Source organism: Gambusia affinis, linkage group LG23, assembly GCF_019740435.1.
Source record: "Gambusia affinis linkage group LG23, SWU_Gaff_1.0, whole genome shotgun sequence".
Lineage (NCBI taxonomy): Eukaryota > Metazoa > Chordata > Actinopteri > Cyprinodontiformes > Poeciliidae > Gambusia > Gambusia affinis.
Genome location: NC_057890.1, coordinates 19,166,582 through 19,194,519, shown reverse-complemented (window position 1 = coordinate 19,194,519; position 27,938 = coordinate 19,166,582). Strand labels below are relative to the sequence as shown.

Below are 27,938 nucleotides of genomic sequence, written 5' to 3'. Positions count from 1 at the left end.
GCGCGCGTTTCTTATTTATAATCAGGCTGATGACTCGGGGACCGTACCAGGGCCTGGCGCGTGCACGAGCGGGAGCGCGCAGTAAGAAGCCTCAGTGTGTGTGCGTGTGTGTGTGTGTGTGTGTGTGTGTGTGTGTGTGTGTGTGTGTGTGTGTGTGTGTGTGTGTGCTCTTCCCGTCCACAGCTCTCGCCCTCTCAGCCTCTCTCTCCCCGCCTGTCTCTAAATGCCATCGGCGCCTCCATCTGCATGTCAGTCTTTCTTCTCATCTGCAGGGGAGGAAAAAAACAAACCAAAAAAGGAGAAAAGAAAAGAGAAGAAGAAGAAAAGCGGCGCGGCGTCCAGCGGTCAGGTCAGTAGATTTTCCATGTCAAGCTTTGCTCGGATCCTGCTGCTGCTGCTCCGCTCGGAATGATGGAAACTTTTGCTTTGAATCACAATCATAAATATTCAGACACAATTTCATTTTTTTGTTTTTTCGTTTCGGGTTCGGCGGCTTCTCCAGCAGCCTCCATCCGAACCGAGCCAACACTGATTCGGCGCCGCGTTCCGCGCCTCTCTCCGGACCGACCCGCCGCCCATTCGCCCAAATTTCAGCCGCCGCCGCCGCCGCTGAAATAGCGCAGATGAGGAGTTTTAGCGGCATATTACCTGCCGCTCAGGCTGATGGCGGCGGTTCCGGCCGGGGAGCCGCTGCAGCCGTGAAATCGATCTGATTACCTTGCCGGCGGCGGTTCTTCCTCCATCTCCGTCCGCTCTCTGCATCGATATGGCGCAGAAATGAGGGCAGCATCAGGGAGGAGATGCGGCGCGCATTTCTCTATATTTTATTTTACTCTGGCTTTAAAAAAAATCTCCAGAATTAGATTTTAAATTTAAAATATTTAACCTGAGTACAGAGCCGGCTGGCGGCCGCTGGGAGTTTTTTTTAAAAATTTGATTCAATATTTAAATTCAGGGTTACTTTCTAAATGGACGCCCATCCTCTTAAAAGTCAGCGATGAGCTGAATGAAGGTGAAGAGGCCCCGCACGGCGGCTGACAGATTACATCAGCGCGTCTGGCGAGCAGCGACTCAGACGCTGATAAGCATCACAACTTGGCCAACCGGCTCACCATTTTCCTTTTTACATCAGTGTAGGAAAGAGTGACAGAAAACACTAACTGCTCTATTTTTCCCTTTTTACACTCGAAGAATTTTTTTGTTCTCAGTTTAAATCATTCTAGGAACCGGAGTTCTGTTTTCAGGTTTCAGCAGCAGAATTTGACGCCCTCGTTTTGTTCTAAGAAGCAGCTTCTGTTCACATGCCGCGGAGAATAACAGCTCCTTTTTCTTGAAAAGAGCAGCGAGGTGACAAATGACTCAGTGATGTAACAAATAGATTACCTGCGGGGAGCTGCAGCGGTTTCGACATGCGTGCAGCGCCGTTGCAGCCTGGCAGCCTGGTAGCCTGACCCGCGGCCGGCGGCCCGGCAGCCGGCGGCCGGCTTCACCTGCGGCCCGCTCCGCTTCAACGCGCCGCAGCTCCTGGAAACATTCCGCAAACAACGAGTTAGCGCCATTTTTCTGTTTTTCTAAATTTCGTCCTGCTGTCAGGCTGAAAGTCACGTATTACTCAGGCTCTTCTGCCACTTTGTTTTGGAAGAAATGAGAAAGCAGCAGAAATCTGACACACGGAGACCCGCAGCACCGAGACACCCAGAACCTCTGACTTCTCACACCGAACCTCCAAATATTCACACTTCTATTTCACTGGCAGCTGAATTTAATTCACACTGTTTATCATTTAATTTATTATCCTTTTGTTGAAATTAAATTTGTATTCATATGGGAACAGTGATGTTTAGGGGTAAACACACACACACACACACACACACACACACACACACACACACACACACACGTAGGCGAGACCTAATCTAAAATATTTGATCCTCTCACTGGCAGCAGAATAATCTGTTTCCATCTTCAACTCTGAGCCGCAGAGCAAAAAAAAAACAAAAACACAAAAAACAAATTAAAAAACGTTTTGATTTTAATCAGAGATGTTTGACATAATCTGGCAGGAATAATCTGCGTCATCAGAACCGCGACTGGACCCAGAACTGTGACTGCAGCTCAGCTCACGTTCTGCTCAGGGATTCATTTAAAACTTATTTTTTATTTATTTACAAAAAATAAAGAAAAAAACTGGAAATATTTCAGTTGGATTTTAATTTTTAAAATAGAATCATCCTGATACAGAACAGGCCTGGTTCCGAACTGGCTCTGTTCAGCCGAACCAAGAGAAATAAAACCCAATCTGTATTATTATTATTATTATTATTATTATTATTATTATTATTATTATTATTATTATTATTATTATTATTATTATTATTATTATTATTATTATTATTATTATTATTATTATTGTTGTTGTTGTTGTTATTTTCACGCCGGGCTGCTGCTTTGTCCGGTTCGGACTCTGAACCAGATTCAGGTTCCGGTTTGCTCCTCTTCCTCTCCTCTTCTTCTCCAATATTAATCTATCTGGAGTAAAACCTGAAGCGGAGTGAGGTGTTGGACCCAGACCGGGCGGGACCAGTTCTGACTGGTTCCGTTTGATCCAGAAGAGGACTGATCGTAGCTGCAGTTCTTGCTTGTTTTTTTTTTTGGTTGTAGCATTTTCATGTAGCTCATGAATTCCCCTGTGCGGCGCCCCGCTGATCCAGCAGCCTCATGGATGCTGCAGCAGCTGCTGCAGCTGCAGCTGCTGCTGCTGATTCCGACGCCGCTGCACAGCAAGGGCGTGCGCGCTCCCGACTGGTTTTACCCACCTAGCTGCGCGCCCTGTGCGGGTTCATTTCCTGGCTTTACAGTGACGTCACACACACACACACACACACACACACACACATTTCCACTACTACAGTATCGATCTCATAGACTAAAACACGCGAGATAATTTTCTGCTTCCAACAAATGAAAACACAAAATTCAGCATCTGAATTTTATTTCCGTTTAATAAAACTGAAATTTGTGCTTGATAGAAAGTATATTTAATTCCTGCTGACAGATTATTTATTAATGTAATTTTAATCTGAAACTGAGCCTAATATTCTACTGAATTTATTTTTAAGAGGATAAATAAATAAGATTAGATCATACAGGTTGGGTTTTCTGCAAATGTTATATTGTGTATTTTTGAACTTTTCCTCTTCAGTGTTTAAAATGAAGCCGTGACTGCAGCAGAAATATTAACAGAGCCTCAAACTATTCTGTTAATATTGTTCCCATCTCTGTAACATCTGAAGAAATGAAATATGATGGATGGTCTTGGCTCGCGGCCCTCACCGCGTCCAGGCCGCGCGCGCTGCGTGTTTTGCGTTTTGGAGCCAAGAATCAGAATAATGAGGCTGTCACCGCGAGAGGACGCACTGTCACAATTTAAAGAGCAGAAACGTCCCGAAAGCTGCTGGTCGCCCCGAGCAACAGGCTGCGCTGCACACACACACCTACACACACACACACACACACACACACACACACACACACACACACACACACACACACACACACACACACACACACACACACACACACACACACACACACACACACACACACACACACACACACTGCAGCACTTTGAGACATGAATGAAACAAACAAATCTTTACTTGTTAACATTCTTGTCTCATCACAAACTCTTTATTTATTCCTTCTATTTTTGTTTCTTTTTAAGTTTTGTGCCTTTTTAAACTTCCGGGTTCTTTGAAAGCCTTTAAAAAATAATGTGGAGCTTTATGTTTTTAATTTTTATCTGAAGTGATTGAAAACTTGAAGTTTTTGCATTTCTTACTTTAGTTGGATTCAATTATCAGGCCCCTCCCCTCAGCTGATGACACTGACAGACCCTCCTTAAGTTGCGTCGCGCCACAGCTGTCTGCGAGCATTGAGCTGCCTGGCGCCATCCTGAAAGAATGCCTTCACTGTAAAAAAAAGAAAAGAGAGAGAGAGAGAGAGAGAGAGAGAGAGAGAGAGCGGGGTTAATGGAGAAAGGTAGCAGCAGATCTGATCAGTGAGTTCAACTTGCTGGTGCCGCTCAGTGCGCAGCGCAGACTCAGCTCTGCGCTACTTGTTGAACCGGCCTGAAAACTCTCATATCTTTTACTTTTTATATCTGGTCACGTTTTTTCTGAGAGAAAAGAGTTCAGGGACTCTGCGCCGAACTGGATTCCATTTTGGCCGTGTTCGTGCGGCAGCGGCGTTGTTGCATGCGGGGTTTCTGCGGGTATGTTTGCTCTTTAAATCTCTCTGCGTTTTCTTTTATTCTCTTTTATTTTGGCTGATTAATTTTTATTTCGTGAATCCAGTGTGCGCCGCTTTGTTTGCATGAAGAACAGAACCAGAACCTAACCCTCTGCTCTCTGTCTCCAGGTGATCGGAAGCGGCCGCGGAACCTGTTGGATTTTAACGCAAACGGATTTGGGACTGATTATTTCTTTGCTCCGTTTTTTTTCCCACATGAACTTTTACTGAAGAACAGAAATAATTAAATCGGGTTCGAAGACACAGAGTGAGAGATGGAAGTAAGTGCGGACCAGCCACGATGGATGAGCCATCATCCCGCGGTGCTGAACGAACAGCATCCCGGCTCTCATCACCCGGGCCTCGGCCACTCGTACATGGACCCTTCGCAGTATCCGCTGGCGGAAGATGTGGATGTACTGTTTAATATCGATGGACAGGGGAACCACGTCTCTTCGTACTATGGGAACTCAGTCCGAGCCGTCCAGAGGTACCCTCCTCCTCCACCCGGTGAGTCGACGGCCTCTTTGGGGCCTTTTTATTTTTATTTTTTTAGTCATAATCCAGCTTTTTCGATGATTGTTCGCAAAAGCTCTGCGGCTGGGTTTCACATTAGAATTTGATCCGGGACGGGTTTCAGTTTCTGCTCGTAGTTTTTACCTCCTTGTGTTCCCGACCTGCCTCGCCAGAGTGAGGACTTGTTTTCTCAGATCAGGTTTTCTGGCCCGGCCGCGAGTTCAGCGGCGACTCAAAGTTTGTGGAGATTTTTGGGAAATTTGTCCCTCTGATCACATGAATATCTGAGGCAGCGGCGCCACATGCAGCCGCTTGTGGAGTTTCCTACCGTGTAACTTCCTCTACTGTCAGCTCGCAGTTTGTTCTGAGGCGTTTGGATAGCAGAGCTGTTGCATCAGGGCCTGTTAGACGGGAAGGTGAAGCTGATATGCTGGAAAATCACATTTTAGATCGTTGATTTGCTGCGGACCGAGCAGCCTGCTGATCTTGTTGTGTCTCCCGCTGCAGGTAGCCAGGTGTGCCGCCCGTCGTTACTGCACAGCTCGCTGCCCTGGCTGGAGGGCAGCAAAGGAATCCCCCCCCACCACAGCAGCTCCCCTTGGAACCTCAGCCCCTTCCCCAAGAACCCGCTGCACCACGGCTCCCCGGCCAGCCTGTCCGTCTACCCCCCGGCCTCCTCCACCTCCCTGTCCACTGGACACTCCAGTCCGCACCTCTTCACCTTCCCCCCGACCCCTCCCAAAGACGTGTCCCCGGACCCGGGCATTTCCACCCCGGGCTCCAGCAGCTCCGGGCGCCAGGAGGACAAAGAGTGCATAAAGTACCAGGTGACCCTGGCCGAGAGCATGAAACTGGAATCAGCTCACAGCCGGAGCGTGGCGTCAATCGGAGCAGGGTCAACCTCTGCCCACCACCCCATCGCCACATACCCACCCTATGAATACGGCCCCGGCCTCTTCCCACCAAGTAGCCTGATAGGTGGGTCATCTTCTAGTTATGGTTCCAAAACGAGACCAAAAACAAGGTCCTGTTCAGGTAGGCGTGCGTTTATTACATTCCCTTTTGCTCTAACGTTTCCCCAGATTTACAGAGACCCGCAGAGCCATGTTGTCCCCAAACAGAGCATGAAGCTCCGGCAGGCCGAGCCGGCCCTCTTTCAGCTCCTCATCTAGTAATAATAATAATAATAGTAGTAGTAGTAATAGTAATAATAATAATAGTAGTAATAGTAATGATGATGATAATAATAATAATAATAATAAACAATGACAATAATAATAATAATAATAATAATAATAATAATAATAATAATAATAATAACAATAACAATAACAATAACAATAATAATAATAACATAAATTGGAAATATTTTCCAACTGAAATTAATCTGATATTTTCCCATTTTCATAAAAATATTTAGAGATTTATTCTCCTTCATGAAGAATAAAACCCGCTCGGCTCTAATTAAATCCAGGGTGAAGCTCGCAGTAATTCCGCTGTGCAGACAGACAGACAGACAGACAGACAGACAGACAGAGAGGACGGCGGCTCGCTGCTCTGTCTCCCAGTTTCTATGTTCAGGATAATCCCATTACTGTCAGGCCAGCGCGCGCCACTGTCGCTTTGTTGAGCCAGCGCGAGAACCGGAAGCTGCGCCGCAGACCGGAGGGCTCTGTTGTTGTTATTATTATTATTATTATTATTATTATTATTATTATTATTATTATTATTATTATTATTATTATTATTATTATGATGAAAACAGATAAAAATCCCGTTTTTCTGTAATGAGATTAAAATCAGCGGTGAAAACAGTGGATTAGTTGATGCATATCATCGGGATTAAAATGCAAATAAAGATTTTAATTCCAGGATCACTGGAGATAACAGGCATTTACAGAATATTTTCATATTTTAGGAGTACTTATGAGATTTTTCTGCACATTTTCTCCTTTGTTTAAAATGAAATCAGCAGCGGAGCCTCTCGCTCTCAGGCCTGCATTTGGAACCGACGCAGTTCCTGTTTGATTTTTTCTTTCTTTTGCAAAGTCAAAAGAGAAAGAGAGAAACGCAGTTTCCCAGGTGCCTGTGTGTGTCTGTCACACATCTAAAGCAGTGTGTGTGTGTGTGTGTGTGTGTGTGTGTGTGTGTGTGTGTGTGTGTGGGTGTGTGTGTGTGTGTGTGTGTGTGTGTGATTTATAAAAACGGGAAGTAGTGTGGCTGCATGAAAACGTAGAAAGCTTCTCGCTGATGTTCACAAAGCTTCACTCTGCTTTCAAATACCAGGAGCGGCTGCAGCGCCGCGTTTCAGTTTCAGGCTTCAGCGTCATCTCAGAACACTCACATAAAATATTATTTTTGTTATTAGATGGTGAATGAAAGAGAAATGCTAAACTATGATATTTCAAAAATGATCCAAAATGTTGCAGATTGTGTAGAGACGTTAGCTTTGTGTTTTAAGGACCTTAAGAAAACTAACAATATGTTTAATGTGTCTTTCTCTGTATTTTTATTTTTGTTGATAATGGAATTCATGTTTTGTCAGAATATTAACGGAATTTTTTCCTGCCAGCCCTGATTTTTACATCAACATCATTTTTATATTTCCGCCTCCGCCTGACCCCGTGTCCGTGTTTTTATCTTTTATTTCTGTGCGTGCGTGTGTGTGTGTGTATGTGTGTGTTGTGCGCTCTCCCGCACGCAGAAGGCAGAGAGTGCGTGAACTGCGGGGCCACGTCCACCCCGCTGTGGCGGCGGGACGGTACGGGCCACTATCTGTGCAACGCCTGCGGCCTCTATCACAAGATGAACGGGCAGAACCGCCCTCTCATCAAGCCCAAGCGGCGGCTGGTACGTTCCTCCACCGACATTTTCCTCTCTGCTGATGACGTTTCCGTCTCTCTCTGTGTTTGTTTCCCCCTCTATCCAGGAAGAAGTAGGCCTATTAGCTGCAGGAAATTGACTCGGCAAGTGCAGGTCTCTGTTTTCAGATACTACCTGAGAAAAAAATTAATGCATTATCTGAAAATAATACAGATTTAAAAAAAAAAGATTGATTTTGCTGTGTGCAAAAAGGACTCATGTGTATTTTAAGTTGCTTCTTCTGCAGCTGAATGTGGCTGCATGCACTGAGCTCCAGAAAAATAGGTTGAGTTTCTTCTGTAGGGAAACCCCCTCATGACTTATGAGCTTAAAGGAGTTCCCTAGATTTAGTCACAATAAAAAGTGTTAGGAAGCAATAGGTGACCAGCCCTGCTCTGCCGGCCTCTGGACTTATTCCTCCGGCCTTAATGTGAAAAGCCGACGTCTCAGGGAAGGAATGGAGAGGAAAGGGCTGCCGGATATCTGCGCGGCCAGATAACGGCGCAGTCAAAACACAGAGGCTGTCCGGAGCCCCGCGCGGCCTGCGCTTGTTTAAACCCGCTGAAATATTTCTGCGACGCGCAGCGTCAGGCACAACGTTTTAATAACTCAATAAATATTTATTTATTCGCGCTGCACAAATCAAATTTCCAGAAAGGAAAGTAAAAAGTAAAACATGTCAAAGGAATCAAAGTCCGCTGCTCTCTGATTGGTTAATCCCAGCACGCAGCGGCAGCAGGATTTATTAGGCCAACAGCCGTATCATTGGAAATGCCTCCAGCAGATAATGTAGTCATTCGCTTTTGGCGTGTCCTCTGCGGTCACCCGTAGGTATTGATTGTTTTTAGAGATTATAACATCAATGTCAAGGCATTGCTGCTGCTGCATGCTCTGTGTCTTCATCGTTTCCAGGCTGCAGCGTCTCTCCTGCTGTAACAAACTTTGGCTGTAACGTTTGAAACGTTCAACCTTTTCCAGAACGGAGGGTTGAATCAGATGAACGCTCTGCTTTTATGTCTTCTGTAAATATTTATTCTCTCTGAGTTATGCGCCCCATGATGCTATTTTTAGAGCCCCGACTGAAAGCAGCTCTTTTTCTGCCATTTCTGTCTTTGTGCTCTTTAAACTATGTTCAGCTTGCACTTTTATGCATAAAAAGATGGAAAATATATACAGTGAAAATAAAAGCCTTCAGTGTTTTAGAGAGGAAATAACTTGTGCTTTTGATCTGCGATGAAAGGGAATCTGAAGAGTTTCTGCTGCGTTTATTCACATGTATGTAATGATTTGAAAGGACAGTAGATTCACCCACAACCTGTCAGCTGTTTTGTGAATCTTGAAGCTGATTGGTTTGTCGCTCGGTCACCTGACTGCTGGTTTTTGTTCAGTCTGCAGCCAGGCGGGCAGGGACGTCCTGCGCAAACTGCCAGACAACGACGACAACGCTGTGGCGGAGAAACGCCAACGGAGACCCGGTGTGCAACGCCTGCGGCCTCTACTTCAAGCTGCACAATGTAAGTAATAAACCTGCTCAGGATCTGCTGCTGTCGCCGCGAACACACACAGGTCTGCTGAATATTTCATGCGCTCATCTTGGGCTCTTCTTCCTGTGAATATTTGATCTGACTTGTCCCTGCAGAGTTTCCGTAGCACAGAGATAACACAAACTCAGATTTATTGGCAGTGGAGTGAGCTCAACCTGCAGTCTGCCTGCTTTTAAATAATAATTAAAATTAGATTAATTTCTGGGCGGTTTTTCTCTCTCTGGGTGTTTGTACCCTCTTGGTTTCCCCCTCTGAACATCAATCTGCCTGATTCGTTTTGGGTCGCTCGGTGTCTTACCACAGGATTTCACATCCACAGGACGGACACCCCGGGGACTCGTTTATCTCCCCTCTCCTGCACAAAGCTGTCACTTCCAATCAAACCGCCATTGTAGCTCCAGCTAATAATAATAATAAGCAGACTAACTGCTCTCAGGCCACATGTAGGTAATTTCTTCTCCCTCCTCCTCTGCCTCTCTCTCATGACAGAGTTTGCTTATATCCCAGTGTGCAGGCAGAGACTCTCCGCCCCGCTGCCCTGCTTGTCACGCAAGCGCCCTCTCTTAAATCACTTTCCCATGTTTCTCTTGGCTGATGGTTCGCCACTGAAAACAGACTGAGAGTGAGTTTAAACACAAGGAAGAAGAAGATTTCCCAGCTACTTATTAGCATCTGCACTGACCCCAACCTCTGAGTCAGTGGCGTAAGAAGTGGCACTGCGCTACACAGGGGCGCCGCGCTGGAGGGGGCGCCAGATATTGGCGGAGTAATTATTTCTAGTTGGTATTTTCTGAATTGATTGTGCATTGAAACCCCCAGAGGGAGAGTCTGTAATGTGTCTGCATACATTTCAGTACTTTGCTGGTTTGGACTGAGTAATTCTCAAATTGGTTTATTTGAGTAAATCTGGATTTCTGTTGGAGCTCAAATCCTATTCCAGATTCTTGGAGTGAATTCTTGATAAATCTGTCAGGATTAGGATTAATTAGGGTGCAAAACATTAGCATTGAGCTAGCTTGTGTCTGCACCTCCAGCAGAGTGCTGAGTGAAGACGGGCTGGAACCGTCTGAGACTGACGGTATGTTTAGTTTTGACACCTCTGAGGTTTGACAGTAGGGTGGGTGTGAACGCCTCGCTGTCTTTTCTCAGGTGGTCAACGGGTTTAGGCGTTTGAAGTTTCAGGCATCAAAGAAGAAAAGCTCGCCTGGCTTTACGTAGCGTAGCTCATAGCCGGAGAAAGTTTCCCCCCACCACAGTGTGGAGTCACAGGTTAGAGGAAGAAACCAGAGGAGATCTTTGCCCTCCGATAATCATTGACAGTCAGCTGAAAAATGCTCGGCTTTATTCTGAGCAGGAATCCCAATCCTGCTTCCAGTCGCATCATCCCAACCTGCAGGTAACGGCAGCTGGAGCCATTTTAGCCCAAGTGAAGGAGGACTTGGCCGGCCGGCGTCGTACCACGTCCATCTTCTGTTTGTCTTCCTCTCTCTCTGAGGAAACACCACAGCTGCAAATATGTTTCAGCTTGAGATGGAAATTTGATTTACCAGCCTGAAATGGACGAGACGAGTTTCTGAAATGCATCAGCTCCAAATTGGTCACAAATGTTTGTTTTTTCATGTTCATATCTCAAGACAAAGTACTAATGTGCCGTCTTTCTGTCTCCTTTCGAGAGCAGATCAACCGACCTCTGACCATGAAGAAGGAAGGCATCCAGACCCGGAACAGGAAGATGTCCAGTAAGTCCAAGAAGAGCAAAAAGTCCCAAGACAACATGGACGACTTTTCCAAGAGTCTGATGGACAAGAGCAGCTCGTTCAGCCCGGCCGCCTTGTCCCGCCACATGTCCTCCTTCCCCCCCTTCTCACACTCCAGCCACATGCTCACCACCCCCACACCCATGCACCCCTCCTCCAGCCTCCCCTTCGCCCCCCACCACCCTTCCAGTATGGTGACAGCCATGGGTTAAGGCCCCGGCGCCCCGGGCTCCCCCATCACCTCCACGCCCTTCGGTACCTCCGCTCCAGACTCTTCGGTTCGACCCAAGCGGGATCCTTTCTCCTCGGTTCTGTCTTATTTTTATAAAACCCAAGTGTACCTCTGCGATGTAAATGCTTTGCAGACTCGAACTGACTGCGGCGCACTGACCTCCAGGGGGAAGGTTTCTGTTTTTCCAGCGGACGTTTCTCCTCCACCCGCCGCAGCCGCAGACTCCGCCCAACATGGAGCTCCATTGTGTATAAAAGCCATTCCTCCTCTGCAACACGCCCAGTCCCTGCGACCCGCATCTCCTCACCTTCTGCCTGTGAAACAGGAGCCCATCCCTCTGCTTCCCCCTTGTTCAGCTGAAGAAGAGGACAGACTGATCATATTTGTACAAATTGTATGAAATACAGTACATTTAATGAAGACTTTTTAATTAAGTAAGAAAAAAGAAAACTTGCCCCAGGGCAGCTAACGACTAGAAGGGTACGAGTCGCAGCAGGTGCAGAGACTCCACCGAGTCCCGGAGGAGGAAACGAAGCCAGAGGGAAAGACTTTGAGACAGGGCAGGCCTCAGATTTCGCCTGCATGAAATGTGTCGCATTAAGTTTGCAGAGATCTCTGCAAAGATCTCTCTCTTATTTTATTCGATTTTTTTTCCTTTTTATTTTATTTTTTGGATGTGCTATACGTCTCGGGCAATTGATTTGTGTTGAAGCGCTCACACACACACACACACACACACACACACACATTGGATCACCTGAAAGACGTTCTTTCTGCCCACAGATTATATGCATTGTGAAAAAAGTTCCTGTATTTGTTATTTGTATGTATAAATCAGAGTACCAAAAATACGAAAGAAACAAAGATGTAGAATTATTTCTTTATGTTATGCAGACTGAATGGTTGTAAAAAATTAATAATAATCACTAGTGTAAAATATGACTGCTTTTTTTGTTTCGTATTTTTTTCTTTTTTTTTTGCTCTTTGAAAATAATAAACTAGTTTAATCTCTGTTGACATGTTAGCGCTGTGGTCGAGAGCCGTCTGTTCTGTGTTTCTGTGCTGTGTGATCTCCGGCGCTCTGCACACCCCCACCCACTCACCTACCCACAAAACCACAACCAGAGACACCCGGCCATATGGATACATACACACCACACCTCTGTGCTCATATTCAGACATACATGTAGCTGCTCTGCTCCTGTTCTGCTGCTCTGCAGGAACAGCTTCAGGTCAGCTGAGCACAAACAGGAAGACAAATAAACAGCAGCGATGGAAGAACAAGTCGAATGGCACGGCTGAAGGTACTTCTGTCTCATCCTGTTTCTACTTAAATACAGATTCATCCATGTTTTCTTGATTTAAAGCTGCACAGTTTCCTAATATTATTCATAATCGAGCCATGAGATGAAACCTGCGATATCTATGTGGCCTGAGATGCTTCAAGTCTTCAGCTGGGACAGAACAGGGACCTGCATGGATGCAGCCGCAGGTTTTATCAGCAGCCCTGCAGCTGAACATCCAATGCATTCAGAATTCACATCTGCAAATAAAAAATGTTTCCAAGTCACAATAAAATGTTCTCCTATAAACCACAAACAGACTAAACCATGAGCAACCTGCAGCTGAAGCATTTCTAACGTCTCTTCACCTGCATGCTGAACCCTTCCTGAAGCTTTCGGCCTCCGTTGACTCCACAGCAGAATTTTAAGTGTTTCAAACCTCTTTAACCTTTCTAACATCATTATCATACCAGGAATTCACAGGCAGCGTCTGCCGCAGATTAATGTACAAACAAGTCCACACAAACCTGCAGCCGTCGTGGTTTCCTCAGTTTTCTTCCTGCTTCATGCAGGTCAGTCCAGTGAGCCAGCGTTCATCAATCTCTTTATCCCACTATAAACCAAGATGAAATTTAGATATTTTAAAAAATGATGGAATCACTTCTGTGAATTTTGCTCTTTTGTTCCCTTTTGCTTTAACTTTTTACAAACATCACAAAGTGTTGGATTATTCCGTTCACAGCAAACCTTACTTTTCAGCTGTAATCAGTTTTCACTGAAGAATGAGGCTCAGATTTTAAATATTAAACCTCCAGTTTGGATACATTTATAAAGAATTTATTTTTCTGTACTTTAATCTACATTTATATCTGATCATATTGTCGGTATTTTACTGTAATCCTTTGGTTTTGTATAAAAAACAGCGTTAAAAATAAAAAATGTGAAAATTATAATTGAAAACCTGCTAAGAGCGCTGTGCCCTGTTTACTCTGACGCCCCTGGATGAAATCTGGTCAAAGTCTCAGAAGTTAGTTGGAGAAAATGAGAGAACAAACAGCCTGAAGAAGAAAAAAAAGTTCAAGATCTGTGAATACTTCAGAAACTTTGACCTTTGATTTATTCAGACATAAAACAGCAACAAAGAAATGAAACGTCAAGTTGACGGATAAACAACCTCAGACTTTGTTTCCAGATTGTTCTCCATTCTTAACTGAATCTGAAATAATCCCAAAGATAAAACTGATTCTTAAATGTAAAACAGGATCTAAGTTTTAAGGTGATTATTTGTTGAAAACATGACAAACAGAAGATCAGCTGAAGGATGAATCACCTCAGGTAGATCTGACCTCACGGTGGAACATCATTCAGGAGGAATTTCACTCAAAGGAACACAAATTTATTCTGTTTTCTGGTATAATCTCATATTTTATCATGTTGTTTCTAATTGTGTTACATATTCTGACATTCTCATGTCAGTTTATATTGAATTGTGTCACATTGTCTCACTTCAAATAATATTTCAGAACAGCATGCCATACAGTCTAACCCAGGGGTGGACGGTCCTGGTCCTGGAGGTCCGGTCTCCAGGAGGTCCGGTCTCCAGGAGGTCCGGTCTCCCGGAGGTCCGGTCTCCCGGAGGTCCGGTCTCCCGGAGGTCCGGTCTCCAGGAGGTCCGGTCTCCCGGAGGTCCGGTCTCCCGGAGGTCCGGTCTCCCGGAGGTCCGGTCTCCAGGAGGTCCGGTCTCCAGGAGGTCCGGTCTCCCGGAGGTCCGGTCTCCAGGAGGTCCGGTCTCCCGGAGGTCCGGTCTCCAGGAGGTCCGGTCTCCCGGAGGTCCGGTCTCCCGGAGGTCCGGTCTCCAGGAGGTCCGGTCTCCAGGAGGTCCGGTCTCCCGGAGGTCCGGTCTCCAGGAGGTCCGGTCTCCCGGAGGTCCGGTCTCCCGGAGGTCCGGTCTCCCGGAGGTCCGGTCTCCCGGAGGTCCGGTCTCTTGGAGGTCCGGTCTCCTGCAACTTTTAGATGTGTCTCCACTTCAACACACCTGAGTCCAATAACGAGGTCATCAACAGAACTCTGGAGAACCCGACTGCACTGAGGAGGAGATTCTGTTGTTGGACCAGAGAGACTCTGAGAGCTGCAGGACACCGGACCTCCAGAACCAGAACCAGGACTGACCACCCCTGGTCTAACTTACTTCTTAGTTGACGTCACACTTCCGGGAACTTTGTAGCTGACGGCCATCTTGGAAGGCAGAATGAGGTTCGACGCGGTGAATCAGCTGTTGGTGAATATTTATTTTATTTTAATTTTTATAAAGTTTGCGATGGTTATCTCATGTTGGACGAACGGAAACCGCAGTTTTCACTCGTGAGGAACCGGAAACATGAACCGTGATGATTAGCCGTAGAAAACGTCAGAAATCTGCTCCTCTCGCTTTTATTCGGTAAAATGTATATTTTATATCTTACATTTTTACATTTCGTAAGCGTCTGTGTTGGAACTATTCAGTTCATGATTTGGTAGGTTTAGCATGCTAAGCTAAACCTCTGCATGCTAAACACTTGCTCTGCCCGCATCCAGCATTGGTATATGGGAATAATTTTGAAAAAGAAGCGATGGGTAAGATAAATATTAGTGACATTTACTCCTGCACTTACAGCAGACTTAGCAACAATAGCTCAGCTAATGTATCTTCTATCTGGATGCTAAGACATCTGTGGTGCTACATGTGGTTCATCCGGTTTTTGCAGACTGTCTTTCTCCTGAACTTTGTTATTTTTGTTGGAGATGATGCCCTGGTTCTTTATGCTGTGAACTGTTTTCCTGCCAAGATGGTTCAGTGGCGCAGGTCACTTCCGGTTCAGACTTGTGGGAACAATGCATGGCATCTTTCTATATCTCATCATATTGCTGATGATAGTACCGTATTGTAATCAGCACTTTTGTTCATGTTGTATTTGTAAATGTATTTATGAAAGTTTTAGATTCTCATATCTGTGGAAATTCTTGTGATTTCTAACATTTAAACCTTAAAGCAGGGGTGTCAAACTCCAGTCCTCAAGGGCCGGTGTCCTGCAACTTTTAGATGTGCCTCTTCTGCACCACACCTGAATTGAATAATTACGTCATTAAGGCTCTGGAGAACTGATCTACATAAGAAGGAGGCAAGTAAGCCATTTCATTCCAGTGTTTTGTACCTGTGGCACATCTAAAAACTGCAGGACAGCGGCCCTCGAGGACTGGAGTTTGACACCTGTGCCTTAAAGGGACAGTACTGTGTATTTTTGGTTATAAATATGCTGTAAAATATCAAACATGATATTACAGCATTTGAAACATATTTGATTTTGCAATTTGAAGCCTTGAAATTAGCGTCAAATTTAGTGAGCTGCAGAAGTAGCTCCTGTAGCTCAGAGGAGGAGTTTTGTGGAAATGGGTGGAGCTTGGTGACAGCAAGCGTTTAGGCAGCCCTGAATGGTTGCCATGGAGATTAAAGGATCCTCAACATGCCTGAAAGAATCACAGCAACACTCCAGGTGTGACTGGTGAGGGAATTATTACATGACGTGAAGCTAAGAGACCTGAATTTAAATAGCAGCCCTCCTTAATGCTAACATGACGTTCAGGATTCATTTCTGCTCTCTGCAACCTGAACGTCTGCATAACTCTCTGCAGATCCCCTGCCCCCCCAAAACTTCCCAGAAACTCAATATGTGTATATGTTGGGATGTGTTGGTAGGAATGTGAGCTGCAGTCTCCTCCTCGCTCTGCAGAACTTTGGTATTCAGCATCATTTGTTTCTGAGCCGCTGTGACCAATCGGGAGATTTGCTCCTGTGTTTTAGTAGTGAGGTCACGGGGGCATGTTGGATGAGAATGGAGCACTGTGTGTGTGTGTGTGTGTGTGTGTGTGTGTGTATAAAGGATTGAGGAGAGCTTTGCCCTGTGGTGGAACCCCATGACCTCTGGTTGACCTCCCCGGCCGCCAGGGGTGAGTGGAGGTGCGGCTCCTGCTCAGGTGAGGACGGAGCGCCGTGCGATCTCCTCTTGATCTGGTCTCGGTCGCCCCAAAGCGCTCCGTCTCCCTCTCTTCCTGCGTCTGCCTCTCGTCTTTCAGGTGAGCATGATGACAGATCTGTCGGCGTAATCGGCTCTCAGGGACGGTCCGTCTTGGCCGCCGTCTCCAGGCGGGGTCAGGCGGGGTCGCGGTCAGGGAGGATTGTAGCGACTTCGAAAAATTAGCTAATCTTTGAAACAAATGTAAATAAATGTTCTGGTGAAAATTTGGGTTATTTTTCTGCAGATTGAGAAACGATGAGCCACAGGAAGCAGGATGTGCTTTTTTCACCCCACCTTTTCCTTCTTTTAAATATAGTTGGTCAAACCTCGTCCTCTCTTGCCTCAGATATGATCTGCTTTGTTTTCATATGAAGCAGAAAATATGTGTTGTTGTTCTAGCTATATTGGTTAGTCGGAGGGACCAATGTGTGTCAGTGTGGTCAGGTGTGGGGAAGCAGGTTGTGAGCTGTGGGCTAATGATTCTTCCCCCGTCCCACAATTCAAACCAGATTCTGTCTGTTCACACAGAGCGCTGCACTTTCACTAATCTAGTGACTCTCATAGAAAAGCTGGGAAATGCTGGCATCAATCAAACATTTCACAAAGATTTTAGAAAAGGCAGCAGCTGGGAAGCTTGTTTCTTTTCTGAAGAAAGATTTTTAAAGAAACAGATTTAGGTGAATGTGGGTGTTAAAGTTTCGGTGGCTTCGGTGCCGTTGACCACAACAGGCTACAGCATCTGCCCTCCAAGATGGCTGACATCCCACCAGATTCTGCTTCTCAATGGAGTCCCTCAGGGTCGTATTTGAGGAAACTTGTGTTTTCAGCATGTGGTCATTTCTGATCATTATATTGAACAACTATGATTGTTACTGACTCATCTCTGCTGGTTTGCAGAGTTTATGTTAAAGTGTTGGTGTTAAAGGTGATTCATTGCATTCGGAGAGGTCAGTGGCCTACACAAAACATCGTCATTACATTTTATACACCACGAAGTGACTGTCTAAAGACGTGTGGGAGTTTGTTTTAAAGTGCTTTAGTTGCTTTTAGAAACACAAACGGAAGAACAAAAACATTCACAATGTGAATTTTAAATGTTTCCTCTCCTTTGTGCTGTGAAGCTCCTAACTTTATGCCCCATCGTTTCAAGTCGTTTGAATTTTTAACCCTTTAAAATCAGGACTGTTAGTTTTTACAGTAAATATTGATTTTTTTCTTGGTCATTTTTCTGCGTATTTTGGTTTTTCTTTTTGTTGCTATTATCTGTGAAAGCTGCTACAATCATAAAACTTCCTGACATTAATTAAGCAGAAATCTGACCAGAAGAGCCGTGCAGGAACCATTGATCATCTCAGTGACACTTTAAGTGGGTCAGATTTGCACTTTTCACCTGCTTCCTCTCTGGGGAGGTCAGGGGTCAGAAAGGTTGGTGCAGGCTGAGGTTTCTGCTTCTAGGGACAAATCTGTGACTTTGTTTGTTTCCCCCAGAACTTGATGTTCGCTAGAACATCCCAGTCAGTCCTTCATGCAGAGAAACGGATCATTTGGGTTTTTCTGTGGGGATTATGAGAGTGCTGCTGGACGCTGTGAATGTTTTCCATCACCTCTCACCTGAAAATGAACCCTTTTAAAATTCCAGTGGAATCTGCCAAACTGACCAGAACCAAAGACTCTCCTGTCGCCACAGGCCAAACCACGAGCGCCGACTCCAAGGTGCCGTCTTAAAACCCAAAGGTCCTTTTACTAATCATCTCAGATCTGGAGGTTCTATTCTTCATTTTCTGGTTTGTTGGTTGTTTCTGCTGCATTTCCTTTGGCCTCAGTGTTTCCAGTTTTCAGGACTCTGTCAGGTCAGAGTTCAGCTCTGCATGCTGATCCAGCAGTTTTTTAGCAGAGCGACTCCATTTTTATCTTCAGTTTCTGCATCATATCAACTTTCCTCCCACCTGCAGATGAAGGAGGACAGCTACGTTTTGTAAATGTAGTTTTTGTCAGTTTAGGTTCAGTTTTGTTGAAACATCAAACAAGAACCAAAGAGTTCAGTTATTGTTGTCAAATTAATGCAGAAAAAGAAAATCTGTGTGTAAGTTGAGGTCACCAAATCTTAGTCTGAACACTCTGGGCTTTTATTTTGAAATGCAGTGTATGATAATTCCCACTGTGGTTTTTGATCATCTCCTTGTTGTTTGTTGATATTTTAATGGTGTTGCCATATTCAGACGTTTGGGTGAAAATTCAGAGTATCACTCAGTTTTAGGAGCGTCCAGTCCAGCTCTGCACTGCAAAAACACACAATCCTGCCAAGTACTTTAGTTTCTCAGTACACTTAAAATAAGACACAAAAGAAACTTTTCAGCAAGATATAAAAGTTTGTTTTATGCCAATAATTCCTTAATATTAATAAAAAGTTTTAGTTCAACCGACTAACAAACTTTCATATCTGCTGAAAAGTTACTTGTAAGTTATTTTTGGTTTATTTCATGTGTATTAAGATATCTGCACCAGAAACTATATTAAAATGCTCAGTAAGGTGAATTGTTTTGCAGTGTGAAATCTCCTGCAGAAGGAACAAAATGTTCATTTTCATCCATCCTTCATCTGAATCCCAAACAAGATCCAGAAAACACAAAATCATTTGATCAAAACATGATTATGGGATTTGGAAAATGATTTTTCAGGGTGAATATTTCCCTTTCTCCTTTTGTCAGTGAGGACCTGGAGCGCTGCGCCGGCTGTGAGTTCTCCTCTCATGCCACTTGGAGCTCAGCTGCCTCGTGTTGCATTGTCTCCTTAACAATCGTACATTTGAACCATAATCTCCCGTCACAACACAGCAGATAAAAGATAATTATCTCTTTTAACTGAGGCACCCTGAGGCCTGTTGGACGGCCTCGCAGACTACATGCCTAAACCCTCATCCCACACACACACACACACACACACACACACACACACACACACACACACACACACACACACACTGCAGAAACACCCATTCTCTCTCATGCATTCATTTGCAAACAGGCTGTTGGCTGTAACTATGTAATAATCAACCCTTTCTAGTTTTTGTGATATGCATTTAAACTATGAGAGAACAATCCAACACCTGCAGGATCTCTGACTGGAAGATTTCCTCGTCTCCAGAGGTTGGACTTTAAAACTCCTGCAGCATGTTGAGGCGATTGAAGATTGAAATGTGGGCGTGTCTGGAGGAGCCAGACTAGAAACTGTTTCAATGAGAATCAGCTCAAACTTACATGTTTACTGTTGATCTCAGCTTTTCTTCTTTTGGTTTTTTGCTGACTTCATACACAGGAAGGGAATCTATATTTACTATATTTCTACCAATCAAATAATAATTTTCCTTTGGAAATCAACAGCTGAAAAATGAACAATATGATAACAACTCAAAGTGTTGGAAAAGCTTCCAGGATTAAACATGCAGTTAAAAGTTTTTCTCATTTTCTCGTGTTTTACAAAAATGATCCAACATTAGAATTCAAAGGATGAAATCTGACCTCATTATGTTGAAAATCATGAGCTTTTCTATTCCACCTGGTTGTTGTTCTGAAAACATGTGGAGGTTTGTGTTTTCTGGTTTTGTTGAGGCTGTTGGTGTAGTCAGTATGTTTCCTCCTGGGCTGATGTTTGGAAACAGAATCTGTCAGCACTTTGACGATCTGACTGCACTGCAAAAACACAACGTCTTACCAAGTAGTTTTTCTTACCCAAATATCTGACTGCACTTAAAAACAGACAAAGGGAACTTTTTAGCCATTCATAGCAGATTGTTTTAAGTCAGTAATTCCTGAAAATTGAAGAGAAAAATCCTATTTCCTCTGGTAGATTAATGAAAAATCTTGTTATAATAATCTTCCAGTAGAACTTTTTCATCAATATTCAATAATTATTGACTTAAAATATCTTCCTGAAAAGTTACCTGTAAAATATCTTTGTCTTATTTTAAGTGTAATAAGATATTTGCACTAGAAAATACACAGAGATACTTGGTAGGATTGAATGTTTTTGCAGTTTAAGTTTTAAAAGAAGCAGCAGATTCAGTTTTTCTTCAATATTCATGTATTCCCAGTCCATTTCCCAGTATTCCCAGTCCTTCCCGAGCTGCGCGGCGCGCCCCAGTCTAACGGACGGCCGTGCCTCTGGGCACAACTGAAAGCTTCACCTGGTTAAGCCTCTGGCAGCGCCTCATTTGCATGGGCCCGAGTCCAGAAACTGTCACTGGGGTTTACCCGGCCCGGTCTGAAGTGTTCCCCTTTCCTCTCAGGCAGCTAGCCGGCCGCCTAATCGCCTGAGCCGAGCAGCTAGTGACTAACTGGCATCAGAGAGGCAGAGCAGACAGGTGTATGAACTTGGCACCGTCTGCTGAGCTCTATTTGAGGAGTTTGTTTTGGAAAACGCCCAGTTTGTCTCTGGGCTAAGCCACGAGCTAACAGCCTTTTAATAAACTGCTTGAAGTTGGTATCACAGGACAGACGCAGCAGCTTTAACTGTGAGCGTTTCCTGTTAGCTTGCAGCTTCGGTTTGAGCTGACTTCAGCTAAACTCTGCAGTTCCAGTCGGCTCAATGTGCCGTGAGCATCCAGAACGAAGCTGAGGACCAAACGTTTGATTTCAGTTTCCAGATGAGACGTCAGATACTGACTCAGAAACTGAATCAGAAACTGAATCAGAAACTGGAATCAGAAACTGGATCAGAAACTGGAATCAGAAGATAAAAATACATTGTCAAAGTTTTAGTCATCTGTCCTGGAATCCTCCTCCTGGATATTCCTGTTCCTCATCATGGCTGCATGTGTGTCCATCTCTACTGCACCGTTAATTCATTTCACTGAATTTATCCAGTTAAATTTCACAATCAAAGTTGATAGTTTTCTGTCTCAGAGTCCAGCAGAACATTTTCGGTGTCCAGTCCTCCTGGAGAAGCTTGTAGCGACAGTGGAGAGGAAAACCTCCCAGCAGAACCAGGATCTTTTCCATTAGGAAGTAGAGACCCGTCTGATTCCTGTGGCACATTATTTCACTGGTAACTAATACTTTTTCATCAATATTAAGGAATATTTAGCGGAATAAAGCTCCTATTTGTTGCTGTGAAGTTTTAATTCCTAGTGCATTTAGATATTTAAAAACTATTTAAGATTTCAGTGAAACTAAAGAGTGTGAGCTGAATGTGATCGGCCTCCTGCAGGGTTTAGTGTTGGAGCTCTCTGTGGAGAAAGTTTTTATCCTGACTGTCAGGATGTTGGATGAGTTCAGGAGGGACTTTAAACCGAATACCAGCACAGGTGAGCGTTCTGGCGGCTCCGCCTCAGAAAGCCTGGATCCGGCTTCCAGCTAGAGTCCAGCGCTAACGGAGAACCTGCCAGCAGTTAGACACAGTTAGCTACCTGACTAACAAAGGGACTGCTGTGTCGGTCACTGTCCAGAGCCCCGGGCTGTTTACACATGCCATTGTCTCCCACGGGCCAATCAGACAAGCCTTATTAGATAAATAAGGCCTGTGGGCCAATCGTTGGCAGGACGGTGGATCTGGGTCGGTTATCTGCTGCAGAACCTCAGGAAGTGAGGCGAGCGCAGAACTCCTCCCTCAGACGGTTAACTGTGATTGGACAGCAGGGCTGAACTTACTCAGGGTGAAGAAGGATGTCTGGGTTTATTCTGCAGGTTTGGTTGGACACTTGGACCCAGCAGGAAAACATCCAGCAGAAAGAATTAACTAATAACAAACTATACAAAGTTTAGTCTTAAAGAAAACTTCACTGCAAACCTTTACTGAGTGTTCCTGTCTAGTTTCTACTGCGAAGATCTCAGTCAACTAGAAATAGGACAAAACTAACCAAGCACCTTCTGAGCAAGATATGGGAGCTTTTGAAGTCAATAACTTGAATATTAATATGAATTATTAGTTCCACTGGCTGATAAAATGGGAAAAATGTTTTGTGATAAGTGAAGAAAATCTTCCAGAGCAAAATCTTTTTATGAGACGTAATCAAACCTCGTTCTGGTTCCGCCTGAATGTGAACACCAAGCGGACCAGAGAACGCTCCTAAAACAGGAAGTGGACTACAGCACAGGGCATTCTGGGTAAATACAACCAAAGCTAACGTGCTAGCCTAGCGCTAGCAGCAGCAATGTCTCCTGGTCTTCAGCCAAAGACTAAAGAGAAATCCTCCAACACTAAAATCTGACGCCTCCATCTTGTTTCCATCTGGTGAAGAAGGAAGTTGCTCTCAGTGTCTTCAGAGGTTTTTGTGTGGTTTCCTTCAGTGGTTGTTGGTGCAGCGCCCCCACAGGCCAGGAGGGGAACAGGTTGGTTTGGGTCAGAACCACAGCAGGTGATGGAGTTCTGGTTCCAGTAGAACCGGGTCGATCGGACCATCAGGAGGGAAACAGCGTTAAAGTTTAATGAAGTGAAATCAGAGCATCTTTTCCTGGAACGCCGAGCTGACTCCTCCAGACTAGCGTCTTACAAATGGGATGTCTTGGTGTATCACCAGACTCCACCTCCCAGTCCGGTCCGGCGGCGGAGCGTCCGGCGGCGGAGCGTCCGGACCTGCTTGCGGTCGGCGGCTCCAGCAGCAGGTCATGGCTGCTCTGTGATCATGCAGCCGTGGAGCTCAGAGTTGAATGTTTAGCAGTCGGTATTTGCTCTATAACTTCGCCTGCGGCGCTCTGCTGTGACTGCCAGCATGAAGCCCACAGCATGTCAGAGAAAAATTAAAAATGTTAAATCATGTGGATAAAATCATTACATTAAGTCTGGTAAACGTGTTTCTATTCTGTCTGCTCTCCGTCCTGAAAATGAAAGCTTAGTAAGTTCTTCATTGACAGTTATTCTGGGACAAAATAATTTCTTGATTAATAAGTGAGCAGAGTGTTTGGCATCGCTCCGTGGATTCCTGCCTGCAGCGTCTCCGTCTGTCGCTCCCACTGTCAGCTCTGGCTCGACTTTCCAGTTCAAACAGCATCTGAGAGCAGCAGAAACCAAATAAAGGTGGGAAAAAACAAAGAATCTGCAGGATGATGGAGGAACCTCCTCAGGTTTTTAGGTTTCATTTGGGTTCAGATGGAGGAATCCGGCTCCACTCTTCTTTAAAACATTGCTTCTGCTCAGCTTTTCAGTGAGGTTGAGGTCTGGACTTTGACTAGACCGCTCCATCACCTTTGGTTTTGGACCAAGCTTCAGAAGGGTTTGACTTGGTAAAGCCCTCATCATCATCCCTCCTCCTCCCTGCTTTGAGCTGTTAGTTTTGGTCTCATCTGTCCTGAGAACGTTGCTCTCTAACCCAGCCATACTGGCTCAGTATGACCTTTAACCTCCTGGTAGAGTCTGAGATGAAGCGGTTCTGGTCCAGTTCTGTTGGCTCTGAGCGGTATTGGATAACTTATCTTCTTGTTTACTGGTTTCCTCTCTTCCTGCTCTGTGACCTTTAGTGCTTTATGTGACCTTTAGCATTTCTGCATCATTTGTGTCTAGTTAAAGTCTGAATGTGAGTTCAGTCTGATCCAGACCTCTAGTCACAGACTAGTTGCTGCTGAACTGGTGGGTTTGGGCCCAGAACCTGTGAATGGGCGTGGCTAATTCTTTAATAGAGACATTAACTTTTACTCTGTTGAGCATCTTTGAGCTGCAGAATAAGCAACGTGAAGACAGGTGAAGACAGATCGGCTCTGCGGCGGCGAGAGCGCGATCAGTCAGAGAGCTCTGCAGAGAGCAGGCTCGGCTCTGGGTTGCGTAAGACGAGGAGGTGAAAAGCGGGAATGTCTCGCTGTCAACACCCGTCCCAAACGAGACAGGATTTGTTTATCTGAGCGCCTGGCGATCTGCAGCGCGAACCAGGAAGCAGCAGGTGCCTCGCTCCAACGGCCGGCCCCGCGCCGCGCCGCGCCGAGCCGCAGACAGGATAAACAGGTTGGGAGTCAGAGGGAAACCGGGGGAATTAGCCCTGACTACTTCACTGTAAAATGTGAAAGTGTAAGCTATTTGTTGTTTCCCCCCCAGCTGGCGTTTATTAGTGTTGTCTTATTGCGGCTCTGCTGAACAGGCTGGCCGGCGGCGGCGCCTGGCAGCTCGCGCTGGGATAAAGCAGCCAGCCAGCGGAGAGGCTGGCATGGCGGACGCTCAGCCTCCATTATGCTCCCTTTGTGGCTCGGTCACTCTCTGCTGCTCTGGCTGCGTGTCCCTCAAACAGACGCTCCATGTCAGCAGAAATGAGCTTTTTCCTCCTCATTCATCCCGTCTCTTTCTTTTCTTCCTCTGCTATTCACTCGCCTGTTTCTCCAAACGCCGTTACAGGAAGTCCTGATCACACAGTCTTAGTGCATTAACACATCTGCAGCTTAACCTGGAGAGGCGGCCTGCTGCAGCCGAGCGCACACACAACTCTGGAAAACAAAGTTATTCCATAGAAAAGTTTGGCTCAACAGTGCAGCCATTGTCTTATGTAATGTGTGATGGTGCAGAATGCTGCAGCGTCTCCGGTTGCTGCAGTCGCTGCCAGATGGGGGAGGTGAGCTGACTCGGGTGACCAGTTTTACCTGGAGCTGACTCGGGCCGGTCCGGACCTGCAGGAGGGAGAAACCCTTCCTCCAAAGCTTCAGTTTTATCGCTGCATCTCCATCAGTGCTGCAGCCGTCGCTGGTTCCTGCTTCTCAGGGGCTTTCTGCTTCAGATTCCAAACACATGAAAATGTTCCTGTAATTGTTGGCTCAGGAGGCAGAAACAGAAAAAATCCCCACATACAGAAACCTGTTGGATAAATAAACGGCTCTGCTTTCCTTTGGTGGCACAGCGACAGGCTCTTTATCACCTTTATGTTTCACGCTTGGTAATTAATCAGCTGCAGGAGGTTAGTGGTTTGACGATATCACTCACTGGAAACCGTTTCTGAAACCAAAACTGTATGAAGCCCCTGCAGAGAGAAACAGACGCTGGAGGGAATCCGCCTCATCACCTTTGTCCTTTTATCACTTCTGGTTGAAAATGTTCCACAGTTTCTCTGAGCTGCTGCAGGAACCAGAGACAAAAACAGAAAACAAGGGATGGCAATGAAACAGGCCACAGTTAATTATAAACCTGCTCTAGTAATCTGAACATGTTTTTGTGTCTGTGGGCTTCAGTTGACTCCAATAGAACATATTTATGAAAATAAAAACTAATTGTTAGAGGTTCTAAGCTCTGATTTAGCCTTAATGAAGATTTAAACTATTCTTAAGACAGTGTGAGGTAATAATCTGAGTTTCCCTTTACAGTTTGAAGTTTTATAATAAAGTGTTTGAGTTGAACAGAGTGAACTTTGTTTCACCGTCCGCTGCTGTTAGCATGATGGCATGGTTGCTATGGAGACGTGTTCATGTGTTTTCTTTTGTCTTGCAGCCATTTCCTGACTTCAGGCGTCGGATCTTCATATTAAATCATGTTTTCTTGTCTTTCCTGTTAAGAGTAAAGATACTTTTAGCCTTTGTGTTGCATCAGATCAACACCCCAGTGATCATTGACTTCCTGTTAGCTTGGGCTGGGATTAGGATGTGTGCGACGTGATATTTGTTCCCCAGGGAACCTGAACTCAGATTAGAGTCGTCGTCCTGCTTCACTGAGAGTGTGGGTGAGTTTCAGATCTTCAGCGTGGCTCCTTGTCCTGCTGACGTTTCCTCCAGGAGTTCAGGCGGGTTCGTCCTGCGGCCGTTTGTTTAGCCGTCAGTGTGAAACTGAAGGTTGCAGCGTTGCGTTCAGCTGTCGCTCCTCTCCGGTGAACGACGGCTCCTGAAACCTTGATCAGTCCGGGATCCTGCTAACAGACGGTCACCTGGACAGGTGGAGGACGCTCCTCTAAACATTACAGTTGGTCTGAATCATGAATAGAATAATTTTATCTGAGGATTCACCCAGCAGCCACGTTGGGGCCTGCGCCGCCGCTTGAGAAGCCGGTGCGCTCCGGGCCCATAAGCGGCCGGTAATGGGCTCTCAGATCAGTGTCAGCGCATGTTTAGATTTAATTAGTGGCCAGAGAACAGGTCTCTGTGTGCAAGTGCATCCACTTAAAGGCCCTCATTGGATTTTCACCTCCACAATGGAAAGACTAAAGCGTCAATTCTGGTAATCCTATATCTGCACTTGGTGGCCTGTCCCTGGAGGGCAGTGCAGCGCTCCCTGTTTTCCATTCATTTGTCATAAGACATATTTGTTGCATTTAAATGTGCCTTAAGTGTGTGTGAGACTGAAAGCGTGTGTCTGCTCGCACAGGGCTTTGGATTGATTGAGCGCTGAATTGCTGGTCCCCTGGGTGTTTTTTGAGCGCCTTGTTGTTTCTGTTTTGTGGCTCCACAATGGGCCTGTGTGTGCTGAGGTGGGATTTGGATGTGTGTGTGTGTGTGTGTGTGTGTGTGTGTGTGTGTGTGTGTGTGGGAGGAGTGCAAGGCTAAGAATGCATGCATGTGTTTGCGTGAGCGGTGAAGGGGAGGAAGGAGAACGCAGCGTATTCTAGAGTTGCCAAGATCTTAAGCAACAACAAACTGGAACAAAAACACGTTTGCTTCTGGTGATTCCAGTTTTTAGACTCAGAAGCAGAAAGGATGTTCAGGGAGACGGAAAAGGTCAAAGTTCGTTTCCAATTCAGGATTTACTTACAGCTCTAAGGCATCAGGACTCAAATGGGAATTGAACCCAAAACATTTTTTTATTTAATGTTATTTATTGATTCAAAAAAGTCTGATTAATTATTAGCATTTTAATCAGAAACAATCAAAAATATGCAAAACATTGAATTCAAAATGCTGCTAAATTATTGATGAGCTGAAAAAGTAAAATCAGTTTTTTAGTTTTTAATGTTTGTCGTCCGTCAGATTGAAGCAAAGTGTTTCAGGAAGCCCTGAACATTCATAGAGCTTCTTTACAACCATGGACTGAGGACGCTGACGTTAGCGTTAGCAACATGTTTAGCATTAAGATGCTATTTTAGGCTCGAATAGCATCACTTGTAGGCTAACTCCTGTTAGCACAGCAATAGTTTCCAGCGTCCAATCAGATTGTTTTTTGAAGCAGAACTTCGCCCCGTTGGGCTGAGAGAAGCAGGTTTTAGTCCTTCACTGTTAGCAGATGTAGCTTGTGCGTCAGATTTACTGCTGTACCAGAAACACGTGGTTACAAAAGGTTCCAGCTGCAAAAAATACAGTTAGATCTAATCTGTGTTCACATGAAAATGAAGTGGTTAAAGTCTGTCTGTAATTTATCCAGCCAACCAGAGGGCAGGTCACAGCTTTCCACCCAAACCCCGCCCACTGTGGACACCCCAAGGAGGTCCCCACAGCAGTGTCTGACCTCATCCAGCCATTTCAACCTGCTGTCTTCTCATTGGTCCTGAGCTGCTTTGTTGTTAAAATCTGTGC

At 45.2% G+C, this 27,938-nt stretch overlaps 1 protein-coding gene across 12 annotated transcripts; it reads left to right on the top strand.

Annotated features, from left to right (window-relative positions):
• The first annotated feature begins 195 nt into the window (after positions 1–195).
• On the top strand, positions 196–12,225 carry gata3 (GATA binding protein 3). Of its 12 annotated transcripts, none has more exons than XM_044109094.1 (6): positions 196–349; positions 4,420–4,800; positions 5,314–5,841; positions 7,511–7,656; positions 9,057–9,182; positions 10,886–12,225. In XM_044109094.1, exons 2-6 carry the CDS (start codon positions 4,566–4,568, stop codon positions 10,904–10,906), a joined length of 1,056 nt encoding a protein of 351 aa, XP_043965029.1. In that variant the 5' UTR covers positions 196–349; positions 4,420–4,565; the 3' UTR covers positions 10,907–12,225. The 12 variants fall into 12 exon arrangements, with proteins under 12 accessions (XP_043965029.1, XP_043965023.1, XP_043965021.1 ...); XM_044109088.1 differs by having other exon boundaries at positions 197–349; positions 5,314–5,784; positions 10,891–12,225; XM_044109086.1 differs by having other exon boundaries at positions 197–349; positions 10,891–12,225.
• The last annotated feature ends 15,713 nt before the right edge of the window (positions 12,226–27,938 follow it).